The following is a 12,466-nucleotide window of genomic DNA, read 5'->3' on the forward strand; positions in this document are numbered from 1 at the left end:
GAAGGAAGGAAGGAAGGAAGGAAGGAAGGAAGGAAGGAAGGAAGGAAGGAAGGAAGGAAGAAAGAAAGAAAAAGAAAGAAAGAAAGAAAGAAAGAAAGAAAGAAAGAAAGAAAGAAAGAAAGGAAGGAAGGAAGGAAGGTAGGTTGGTTTTTAAGATTTAATTAGAAAAATAGACTTGGTGCCTACAGAGGAATTTGAGTTGATATTGTGAATAAATATGGAAGACAATGAGTTTTGGCCTAGATTTGAAGTCAAAGCAGAGGTACTGAAGAACCCCTGCATTTCAGGCAATGAGTGAATTAAAATGGTGCCAGGGAAAAGACTGAAAGAAGATGATAGGGTAGAAAGAGACTGGAAGAGATTTGCTACGGTAGGTGACCAAGGTAGGGGAAAAGTTCAAGTTAGAACATCAGCCATGTCCAGTGATACAGGAAGGTCAAAAAACATAAAGACTAACATCTGTGAACGGCTTTGCTGATTTCAGTCACTGGTGGTGATAGTGATGTTGACTAGAGGCCCAAAGCAGTGTGTGAGCAGGGATGTGCATCTTCTTGGTGATGGAGGGCACTAAAGATCACAGAAGAGGAGACTTTAGCACACTGTTTGTTTCCTGCTAGTAGTTAAGTTCAGCCTCACTCTCGTTCCCTCCCTCGGCCCTTCCTTTCTTCCTTTCATTTATTCATCTGGTATTTACTGAGCAGCTACTATGTCAAGCACTGTGCTAAATACCAATACAACTTCCCTATTTTAGTCATGTTCTTTGCCTGGAAAGCCTGAGAAGAAGTCCTCCCAGTCCTTTATCCACACCTGAGCCCACTCCAACCTACATCCATATTCATTGTTTTCTTTCCTTTCTTGCTGGGGGTCGTATTTCTTTTTATCAGTAACTTAGATCTGTTAGCCAATTCTAATGTGGGCCTTTTATTGCCTTCTCTATAGACTGTGCTGAATTCTCTAGTCTGGTCTTTCAGTCTCTGATTTTCTGTCCTTCAGGTGATTTTTGAATACTCCTTTCAGATAAATCTTCCCCCAAATATTACTTTTACAGTGATGCCCCTCTGCTTGTAAATTCTGATCAGTAATTCTTCCTATTCAAAGTTTCATCTCCAGCCTCACTTTTCCAAGTTAACCTTCAACTACTTTCCTTTGTTTTAGCCAAACACCTGCACTGACCCCTGTCCCATTAGCACTGGTCTTTATGATTTTGCTAACATCATCCCCCATGCTGAGAACTTCTCCATACCCATTTTTTTCTGCCTGTAGAATCTTGGCTATTTTTTTTTTTTTATTCCTGACCACTGAGACCCACAACCAATCTTTTTTTTTTTTTAAGATTTTATTTATTTATTTGACACACACAGAGAGAGAGAGAGAGAGAGAGAGCAAGGGCAGGAACACAAGCAGGGGGAGTGGGAGAGGGAGAAGCAGGCCTCCCACCAAGCAGGGAGCCCGATGCAGGACTCGATCCCAGGACCCCCTGGGATCATGACCTGAGCCAAAGGCAGACGCTCAATGACTGAGCCACCCAGGTGCCCCCACAACCAATCTTTTTTTCCTGAGACCCACAACCAATTTTCGTGCTTCCAGATTTGATACATGTTGCTTTGTGTTACTGTTTAATGTGAATATATTCCTTTTTCAAACAAAGAACAAAGTTTCTCTCTTGGAAATTTTCTAGCACTGCCAACTGTGTAATATACATAATAGGTTGTTAGTGCAATAGAAAAAATATAGAGGGACCCTCGTATAGTGAAAATATTGTAGATTCTCAGACAGCTCAGTACTATCAATGAGTACTTGTTGATTTGAAAGAGAAATGACTCACAAATGAAAATGGGATTGTCACAGAGGCATTAGCAGAATTCAGTTTTACTAGAAGATGCTTTGTTCTTTGAGACTTATTTTCTATGTTTTCCTTGGTAATTTGGATATAAAATATGCAGCTTGGAGAGGGATGGTTATAGTTGTTAATCAAAATAGCAGTAAAAATTGACGTCTCATGTTTAATTTTTGTTAAATGTAGCAGGAATATATTAGCATAAAGGAAAGGCATAAAGGAAAGATCTGTGTTTTTTTTTATTACTTAATAATATTAAAAAGCAAACCCCTGCCCTTATAATCTGTATGCTCACAGTGTGGAACCTAAATTATTACTCCTTAATAGAGCTACAGAAGAATTCTTGTGCTTTTTAATGGCTTAGTCAAGCCCATATTTAAAGCCTCATTTAACCTTGAGTGTTTCTAAACTAAAATTTATCTGTTTTTCTTCCTATAGACTATTTCAAATAGTACAATCCCAGAAAATGCAACAAGCAGTGGAAGGTTCAAACTTGACATTCTGAAAAATAAAGCTAAGAGATCTTTAACTAGCTCCCTGGAAAATATCTTCTCAAGGGTAAGATTAAACTGAGACTCTCTTAATTAGATATTAATGTCTGTGTTTGCTAACTGCTTTACTTCACTCTCAACTGGCTCATGGAAAATTTCCTTAAAAAAAAACAAACACAAACTACTAAGATAACTTTAATTTAGTTAACTTATTTTAAGTAATCTCATGATTTATTCTGGTGCCTCCAATATCTAAGTTTGAGCAAGAGATTTAGTAGTAGAGATAATATGTATAAAAAAGGGGAAGTAGAATATTGATGTCTGATATTATAAGAACTTATTATCATTTGCCACATAAAGTTATAAAGTAGCCTTCATTTTGCTATTATTAAGAGCAGACAGGAAATGCTAAAATAGTATAAATTAATAAGAATTTATGTATTCCATTTATTTTATTGTGTGTTTTATTTTAAAATCAAAGTGATTTCTCTTCCCTTCATTTTTTTCTTCCTGAATAATTCAGTCCTATAGCTCTTAGATAAGCCCAAGCAAGGTAGATGTCTTAGAGCTGGAGGGTGGGGGACCCACAGTGGCTCAGAGCAGGGAGACAGAGCCTAATGGGGTGCTGTGTGGGGGGTGGCCCAGTGCGGCATGTGGATCCAGAGTGTGGCGAGGAAGATGTCAACTTAGGAAGGCAACCTGGTTCAGGAAGTTAGAGCTTGAGCCAGCGAGGAGGCCAGGCCTGCAGAGGGATGGCCCAGAGCAGTGTGTTAGAGCCAGCGTAGTGGAGGGGAGAAGGCTTCCAAGGTGCTTGTTACAAGGAGTCCTGGAGCAGGGTGAGGATGGCATTGTGTGTGTGGGTGGCAGCCCCGAAGTGTGGAACCCGAGTAGGATGAAGAGCGTTGGTGAGGTGACAGTTGTGGAGAATCTTACGCACAGGGGACTGGTCAAATATGGAACTGTATTAAGGATTCGGGAAAAGGGAATTGCAAATATGAAGAGGGAAGAAATTAGAATAAATCCCGTGTTGTTGGATTCAACTCAGAGGTATGTAGAATCCTGGTTATCTATCTATGTACTTTTGAATTTATTTTTAATGTAGTTAATTTATTTTTATTTATTTTTAAATATATATTAATGTATTTGTGTGTGTGTGTGTGTGTGTGTGTGTGTGTGTGTGTGTTTAAATGTGTATATGGTCCCTGGCTCTGTCCAATGATAGGAGCTGGAAACAGCTTTTCTGCAAATGCCAAAGAATAAATTAAGCCTGGTTAGGTGACACTAAGCACCCAGATTTTGGTTTCTGTTTATCATTCTGCAAGAAGGAACCAGAATCCTGGGAAAAGTGTCTGATTCCGGGACTGCGGTGGAAAGTACAAGATAAGCCCTGAGCATGTTGGTGTTGTAGATAGTAAGGGAGTGCTCAAAGAAAGATGGTGGTATGTCATAAAGACCACGAAGGGCTCCCACCATTGACATGTAAACCTCAAAATATATGATAGCAAAGGATTGTAACCTGCTGTATAAAAGAGGAAATGATGAACCTACTCTGATACGAAAAATGAAAAATACCTTGGAAGTTTGATCATGCTCAGGATATTTACTGGATTTAATTGATACTCATTAATTACAAAGAAGTGAGTGGTAACTTTATGAGGGAGAAGGCCGGCAGACACCACCTTAGTCAAGTGATCAGATGGAACATCCTCAGCAACGGGACAAATTGAAATCTTGTGCCACTTGATACAGAGAATACAGAACTTCTGTGCTATTCTTGCCAAAGGGGCAATACCTGAATCGAATCATGAGGTAGCGTCAACAAACCCACAGTGAGGTACAGTCTACAAGATAAGTGGCCTGTTGTCTTCAAAAGTGTCAGGGTCAAGAAAGCTAAGTGCAGCAGAGCATTAGGATAGTACCTTCCGATATAGGGCGTTATTGTTTTTATTTCTTTGCTAAAACTCTAAATACTTTTATGGGTATTCCTCTTAATGATTGAAATTCTTCTGATTCTAACAAAAGCCTTATAGCAAACATGGTCAGCTATCAATACTATTGTCAGCAGAAGACAGAATGTAGGGAAAGAGAATTCTAGGAGGTTAATCAGAAGTGTGTGAATGCAACATTTCATAAAATTTTCCTATCCTTTTTTTTTCCTTCAGTATTTATAGATTACTTGTGTTCCTTCTTTCTCTCTTTCCTTCCTTCCTCACTCCTTCCTTCCCTCCTCTCCTCCCGCCCTCCCCTCTCTTCCACAGTAATTAGTGAGAATTTTAGTGCAAAGTGGAAAGGCCATTTAAGTAGGTGGTCAGGGGACCTGAATTCAACACCTGGCTTTATATTTATGATCTCGATTTTATATTAAATGTAGGTTTTATATTTATGATCTCAGACAAATTATTTACCTTTCCTAAGCCAGTTTTCCAGTTTGTGAAATGTGCATGCTGATAAGGTGCTTACCTCCCGTTACTATGAGGATGAAATGTCAGTCTGCTAGGAAAATATCCCACTGTAGCTGAGATGGGACAAACAGTGGTAAGCTCTGGAACCTCTGTCCTTTACAAAACGACCAAAGGGGACTTAGAGTGTTACTCTCTTATCCCCATTTAGTCCCTTGGCATTCTGCACAACGCTTGCAAGGCTGACTTTGAAGTGCCGCTCGCTCGCATAGCCTTGAGAGGCCATGCTAACTCTCAGCAAGGGCACAGACCGTCTGTTTTGGTCAAGGCGGATACTGTAGCTTGTACCCCACAGTGCTGCCAAGTGCCATAAATTATGTGACCTAATGAGATCTTGCTTGCACCATGTGCAACAGAATGGACTTAAGGGGAAGGTTGGCAGCTCCCCGTGTTGTGTTAAAGGCTACATAGAAAAGAGGTTTATGTACGTCTAAAATGGGTTAGTTTATCTCTTTCTAAGTGACATAGTAGAAAATTGACACACCAGTCTTAGAGTTTGGCTCATAATTGCTGCCATTTTTAAATGCCAAGACAGTTTATTTAACTAACTATAGTTGTTTATGGAATAGAATATATTTTATTAAAATGCGTAGAAGCTCAGCTCATTAACAATTAAAAAGTGGGTCCAAGGGAGAAGCTTGACACATGTATTACCAAATCATCATATAGTTAAACTGAAAAAGCTGTCTGCTCAGAGGTGAAAAGATAGAGCCTTGTATTCTGGTTGTTTGTCTTGCTTTTTCTGAAGTCAGTGTTTTCCAGAAGGGAAATTTTTACTAATATATTAATATATATTTTCAAAAGAAGAATATTTACAATATAAAGTATGCATCGTAGGAAAACAACCCTCATTTCATCCTTCCCTTAGAGTACTTACTATCCATTGTCCTTCCTTGTTGAAACGTGTGAATTAACGACCGTGATAGAGGATAATTTTAAAAGTAAGTTTGTTTTGCTTTGTGCACATACACACCTACACACACACAAACATATGGATAAAACACTACTATGAGTAAAATATGTGATTTAAGTGCTTTTCTAATAATGGCAATGATTTGATACGTCTGACTAGTTACTTGCTTGTGACCAAATAACCTGTTTTAAGATACACAGGCAGGTTTGGCGTGAAAGTAGCAGCTAAGAAAATGGGAAAAAGCAACCTTGTCTTTACAATATTTTCCTCATGGCCACACACATAAACCGAATCATTTATCAGCCACAAATATAGTTTATTACTGGAAGTATCTCCTGGTCTGTATAACACTGAAATAATAGCTAAAGGAACCTTGAATCAGATTCTAGAACATTTGCAAAATTACCAGCATCAGCTACTTAGTTTTATTAGTAATTCCACTCTTCACAAGCTCTGTTTCTAGGAGATGTGGGTACCAGCTCAAGAGTTTCACTGTTAAGTTGAATGTCCTGGGTTCAAATTGCTGCCCTGTCCTTTAACTAGCTGTGTAAACTTTGGCAACATAATCTATCAGAACTTTAGTCTCCTTAATGGTAAAGTTGAACTATGTAACTATACCTACCTCATAGAATTTTTGTGAGGATTAAATGAAATAATGCATTATAAAATGCTTAACATGGTATATAGCAGACTGTAGGAACTCAGTCTCAAATAATATTTGATGCAGCTATTAATTTTACGGTTGATATAGTGGTTATTTATGGTGCCACCAGAAATATAAAACTATAATTAATATACATAGATAAAAATAAAGATTGCTTCTATAAAACCAGGTGTGGGATACCATCAATATAAAACAGTCAGTGGACAGAGAACAAGAGTCACTGGAGTGAGCAATTGAATCAACAGTCAGTTGGGTGATAAAGAAAGAACTGTTAAAACTTTCTGGTAGTAGACATAAAAAGAAAAATTCAACAGAAGTCTGGAGCACGAGAGTTGAAAAACTCTTCCAAAAAGTAAGCAAAATGACAAAGAAATGGAAAATAGGAGGAAAAGGGAAAAACTTAAAGGTCAGTCTGAAGATCCAAAAGCCAAATGGTAGGAATTACACAAAGAGGAAATACCCCAATCTCCCTCTCTTGGAAGGCACCTGGAGTGTGTACTCCGCCAAAATGAGGAAATAAACTAAAAAAAAAAAGGAACACATGGGATCAAAGACACAAATTTCGACATAGGGTAGTATTAAAGGAGATGTCTAGGTTGATAGTAAAGAAAATTACTGGAAAGTCTAAATTGCACCCTGTCTAGAGTAGGGCAGAAAGACTGACTTCTAGAATGGGTGGCTCAAAGAAAAAGAAAAAAAAAATGCAATTGATGGATTATGTGATGTTTGACCACACCGAGTTCTGTGGGTGACTTTTGTAATAAAATCATGATTGCTGAGGCACTTGTTGACTACATGAAAAACAGATTGTACAAGATAGGAGTTGTAATAACACTAAAGTATGTAGTAGATGAGATGATTGCTTCAGTTCCTCTTTCTCAGATCATCCGTGAAATTCATACCAAACAACCATGAAAAGAAAAACAAGAACCAATATTGAAGCAGACTGATGTATAGTCTTCTAGAGAGAAATACTTTCTTGATGTAGTTTGCATTGTGGAAGAATGAATGAAGCTGAGTCTATACATTTTATGACACAGTTTTGAAAAACCTGTTTGTTTCCCATAATCCTATAATGGGAACTATGATGTTTGTCATCTAGGTTGTGTGGAGGTTGCATGTATTAAATCATTTTCTTTATAACTGTTGTGGTTTGTGTGTTCTGCCTTCCATGGTTGTGTTTATCTGTACGAGACATAAAGCGAATGGGGCACTCTCTGATCTTAACGCAGTTCTCCTGATCTTATGGATGAAGAATGTTTAACCTTATAACCAGAGTAACTTCAAAAAGCTTGGTCTGAGTATCTAGTTATCTAATGACTGACTTAGAAGCAGTGTAAATAGGTTATTTTGTTTACCGTGCAGGCATGGCTGTGAATACTGCTGACAAATTTGAGCATACTGCAGAAGGATCCATTTAAGGCTAACCTAAGGAGGTGACTGCCTTTTATAGTTTTAAAGTAAAAATTTAAACCGTACCAACAAGTGAATTTTATTCTCTTCATTCAGGGAGCTAACAGAATGAGAGGTCGGCTTGGGAGTATGGACAGCTTTGAACGATCCAACAGTCTTGCTTCGGAGAAGGTAACCCATCTCAGTTCCCATTTTTAGTACTCATTGCCACTTGGCAAAAACCAACACTGATATGGTAATATCACTCCATCGTTTTGTTCTGAGTCCTTTATGACTTTTAACAATTATTCATTATTATTAAAATTAAATTTAAGGGATTGAATTAATGTTAAAATAAATTGAAAATGCTATTGTCTTAAATAAGAAGGTTCTGGATAGTATCATGTTGTTCTCTGCCAGCCGCCCCTTTCTTGTGTTAGGACAGAACACACCCTCTTCCCAGCTAGTGGTGCTCCATCAGGCTTTTTACTGTTTGGAAAGAGTATGCTTGGGAGGACAGTATTTGGGCAACTGTTGATCCAAAGCCACAGGAAAATAAGCCGTGTAATTCCAGCACTTATACAGTGATCTTTTTATGTTTTGTTCTGTCGCCATGTTACTCCCCCCATTCCCCCCTCCCCATTTTAACTGTCACATTAGGCTCCTCTTTATCTCATAGATAGTTCTCAGTAGGTTTGATTTCTTGCTTCCTGGGTCATGCAATATGTAACCTGAGGTCTATGCAACCTATTTTTTTAAGGAAAATATTAAAATATTTTTACTGAACTTTGTGTTGACAGAATTGAGGACTCAGTCTGGCTCTGAGTCTATTAGCCCTAAGCCATGTTTATCAAGCTAAACATTTCTACAGTGATGCCTGTTTTGGAAAGTAGAAACAGCATACCTGTCTAAATTGAGAGATTTATGATGTCTCCCCATGCAATATGAGAGGCATTCCGGCATAGCTCGCTTTCCATTCATTTCCTGTTTTCCATGTCTTTTAAAAAATTTTACCTCAGGGAACGTGTCATTGGAGAGAAACATCCACAGTGAAGAAAGATGCTTAACAGGCTTTATTTTATTTTCCTGAAGGCTTTGCCATGAAACTTGGACACTCAAGCATTGTGGTATTGTTTTGACAGTACAGGAAGCATGCAGCTGATATGTCACGGAAATCAGTAGATATGTAAACACAGACTCCACCCTCTTTTGGTCATGATGCTTTTTCATCTTTCTGGCAACAATGAGAAAAGTACAGTAACCATAGCATTTTACCACAAAGTGTTAGGGGGAAAGAATACCTTTTCTTATCATTCCTTTCACTTTCTGCCTATCTTTACTACGGATGCTGTGTTACAGCTGCTTATCAGAAGAAATGGGTGGTGGTGATACTGATTAGCCTTCAGCATGGATTGAGCGGAAAAAAAATAAAAAAGTTTTGTCATGACTCTGGAGGAAGAAGAGGCACCCTGTCACTTTGGAGCTGTGTGTTGAAGCAGGTCTGCCATGATCCATGCAGGAAAGAAAGACCTCACTTCAACTTGCTTTTCAGGACTATTCACCAGGAGACTCTCCACCGGGGACACCACCAGCCTCCCCACTGTCCTCAGCTTGGCAAACGTTCCCTGAAGAGGATTCTGACTCCCCACAGTTTCGAAGACGGGCGCACACGTTCAGCCACCCACCTTCAAGCACAAAGAGAAAGCTGAATTTGCAGGATGGGAGAGCTCATGGTGTTCGCTCCCCTCTTCTGAGGCAGAGCTCCAGCGAACAGTGCAGGTGAGTCTAAACCTCTTTCTGGAAAGTGAAATAAAATGGTCCTGTCACCTGTTTTGATCAATATGGAGTCAAGATCTGTTGTGACTTCATGCTGCCACATTTTGTCTTTAGAAAGACCAGAAAAATAAATTGAAATACAAAAACCTTCGTTAATAAAAAAAAAAAAACTTCGTTAATGAAGGAAACAAGGCAAGATTTAAGGTGCACCCCAAGAGTTAAAGCATTTTGGATGAATACATTTTTTCCCCAGAAAAATGGAGAAAACAAGATATTATGCAATTATTTTCTCTGTAAAATTTGGTGACCACACATTACTCAGTGTCTTCTTGATGATGGCTCTAATGAAACAGAGTCAGCAAATTTGAAAATCACCTACATAGCAGGAGAACTTCCTGTTAACCTGTAATAAAATACAAGGATTAAAAAAAAAAACCTAAGTTACCTCCATACCTGTGATAAAATTTAGCCATATTTCATAATGAATTAAAGCCAAAAATGAAAATTATTAAAAATTTTATCTAGAATAAAAGGATGTCTGTAAAGAAGAATACACATATCATAACTGTCAGGAAGTGTCCATTAGAAATGATCTGATGGTACTTAAAAAATAATTCAGCAAAATTGTTTGGCATTTGGAAAGATATAATAAAGGGGGTAAATCCAGAATTGCAGAATGGTTTTACTACTTCCTGTGTAGCACATATCAGAATTTATATCCTAGAATTAATTTTGTTTCTCTTCTTTACCTGTGAGTTTGATCCAGGAAACAGAATCTGATAGTGATCCCAGTTGGAGGAAAACCCAGAACTCATTAGTTGTTACCAAATTTACCCACATTTCTTTTAAGGATACTATTTTATTTTCAGTGTTGTTTTTTGACTGATTCGATACTTAGAAATAAGATAGATGTTTTGGATATATGAAAATAAAGGAGATTAATAGAATTAATTTTTCTCAGATTTGCTTTTCTAAAAAAAGATTAAGCATTCATGTGTATATCAAGAATGTATATATCATTTTTAATGACCACTTCATTTATATTTATATTTATATTTATATTTATATTTATATTTATATTTATACAAAGCAATGTCTGTTTTTGCAGGAAAAGTTATCAAGAATTTAAAACATTATTTTAGACTTATAAATGATTTCTCTATTTCTCCTTACATCTTATAATGTAGATGCTCAAATAATTTTTGTCAGTATGAAAAGATGCTATTTGTGCTATTGTGAAAACTTGCTAGGAAAAGAATCTTCTGAAAAGAGCAGTCAATGGAGGAGGTTCAAGGATTCAGAGAAAACTATGGACACACAGTCCCACAGGCTGCAGGGAGAACATAGACATTCATGTTTGTTAAGCCAGAGGTATTATGATGGCTTCCAACAACCAAACATGTTGTTCCTAAATTTTTTGAAGGGTGTATATGTTTAAAATAGCTAAGTCTTTGAACTACTGATAATCTGTCACAGGAACGTGTTTCCTGTAATTATTTCTGCTTTCCTACTTTTTTTTTTCCCTTGAGGTATCTTTTGCATGTAAAAACAAACACCGTTTGTCCTAAAATCGTGAAGAATTTTTTAGAGACAAACATGTCTGGTTGGTCATTCTGGGTGAGGAGTTCAGTTTGTGAAGAGTGAGCTAGGTCACGGTCATCGAAAGAGACGACTGCATGCTCTCCTCTTTCCATAGAAGATCCAGCCCTGAACTTTAAAAGGAAAGCTTAAGTTAATAGCAAGATCCTGTTTATAATGCTTTTTCATAGTGAATGAAGATTTTTGCTGAAATCTAAATTAAGACAAATTTGCTGTGTTTTCTGTACTCAGCATTCTTCCATCAGTGTGGCGCATGCACAAGGAGAGTAACTCTTCCTCCAGCCTTCCAAGTCTACATACTTCCTTCTCTGCCCCTTCCTTCACTGCCCCCCCTTTCCTGAAAAGCTTTTACCAGAATTCAGGTAGACTGTCCCCACAGTATGAAAATGAAATCAGGTGAGATCAGTGTCCTCTGTTTGCAAAGCAAAGTTTTCTGCAGTGATACACTGATATGTTACTAAAAAGTGGCTGATGAATTTTGGAGTGACTTGTATGCATCCGTATGCTGTGCTTGTTCTAATCCATTTCTGTTATGTCAATTTCAATTCCAATGAATTTTATCAAGAAAACTTTTAAAACCAGTGTTTCAAAGCTTTTAACAACATGATTATCTTACTTTTTGAATTATATCTTTTATAGAATCACACTATTTGTGTGATTCTTCGCCATATGCTCCAGAGTCTAAGCTTTGTATTGTTTGCAACGAGCCTTGGTGCTAACACATACTAAGCAAATCTCCCCCCAATTGTGCTTTTTTTTTTTTTTTCCTTAGCCTCTCTGGACATATGATATGGAATCCAAAAGCCACTGATTTAAACATGTGTACTAAAGTGATGGATACGATATATCTTTATTTTTAAGTATATAGACTATTTCCTAGGCATTTCTTTGAGTTTTAAATGACATAGACTTACTTCTCTGAAACTCAGTGTAATTACATAATGGGTACAGTATCGTGTTGATGTCAACTTTCAGAGAGCATGAAGGATTTCTTGAATCTTGTAGATATTTGATTTTGTTTTGTTCCCAATATTGAAAATATATATAGCCTTTTAAATTATCTTCTTTGAGCTTTTAGCTACACGAAATTAGATATAGTGATTTTTGGGGAATTGTCTTTTTTAAAAATTTAAAGTTATGAAATCTTACTGATTATCCAAATTATTAGTGGGATATTGACAGCCTCTGGAAAGTGGTGAGTTAACTTGGGAATTCTTTTAAACGGACTGATTGTTGCTGGCTTAGAAGTCTGTGATATTCATTCAGGTTTTTATGTGTAGCTTGACTCATTCTTTTTTTTTTTTTTTTTTTTTTTTGCTGTATAGTGTTCCATTT

The 12,466-nt window shown here is 37.3% G+C and overlaps 1 protein-coding gene across 4 annotated transcripts in view; it reads left to right on the forward strand.

Moving 5' to 3' along the window:
- The window catches only part of TBC1D4 (TBC1 domain family member 4), a 178,941-nt gene that overhangs the window by 127,959 nt on the left and 38,516 nt on the right, over positions 1 to 12,466 (forward strand). For 2 of the 4 annotated variants that reach the window (XM_073894435.1, XM_073894436.1), the window contains exons 8-11: positions 2,276 to 2,395; positions 7,874 to 7,948; positions 9,309 to 9,535; positions 11,363 to 11,527. In XM_073894435.1, the coding sequence (XP_073750536.1) occupies positions 2,276 to 2,395; positions 7,874 to 7,948; positions 9,309 to 9,535; positions 11,363 to 11,527 (587 nt within the window). The remainder of the gene's footprint in view (positions 1 to 2,275; positions 2,396 to 7,873; positions 7,949 to 9,308; positions 9,536 to 11,362; positions 11,528 to 12,466) is intronic. The other 2 variants (XM_073894437.1, XM_025874742.2) reach the window with 1 other exon arrangement.

The sequence above is a fragment of the Callorhinus ursinus genome, unplaced genomic scaffold, assembly GCF_003265705.2.
Source record: "Callorhinus ursinus isolate GAN/ISIS: 27379988/994484 unplaced genomic scaffold, GSC_fseal_2.0 scaffold7, whole genome shotgun sequence".
Lineage (NCBI taxonomy): Eukaryota > Metazoa > Chordata > Mammalia > Carnivora > Otariidae > Callorhinus > Callorhinus ursinus.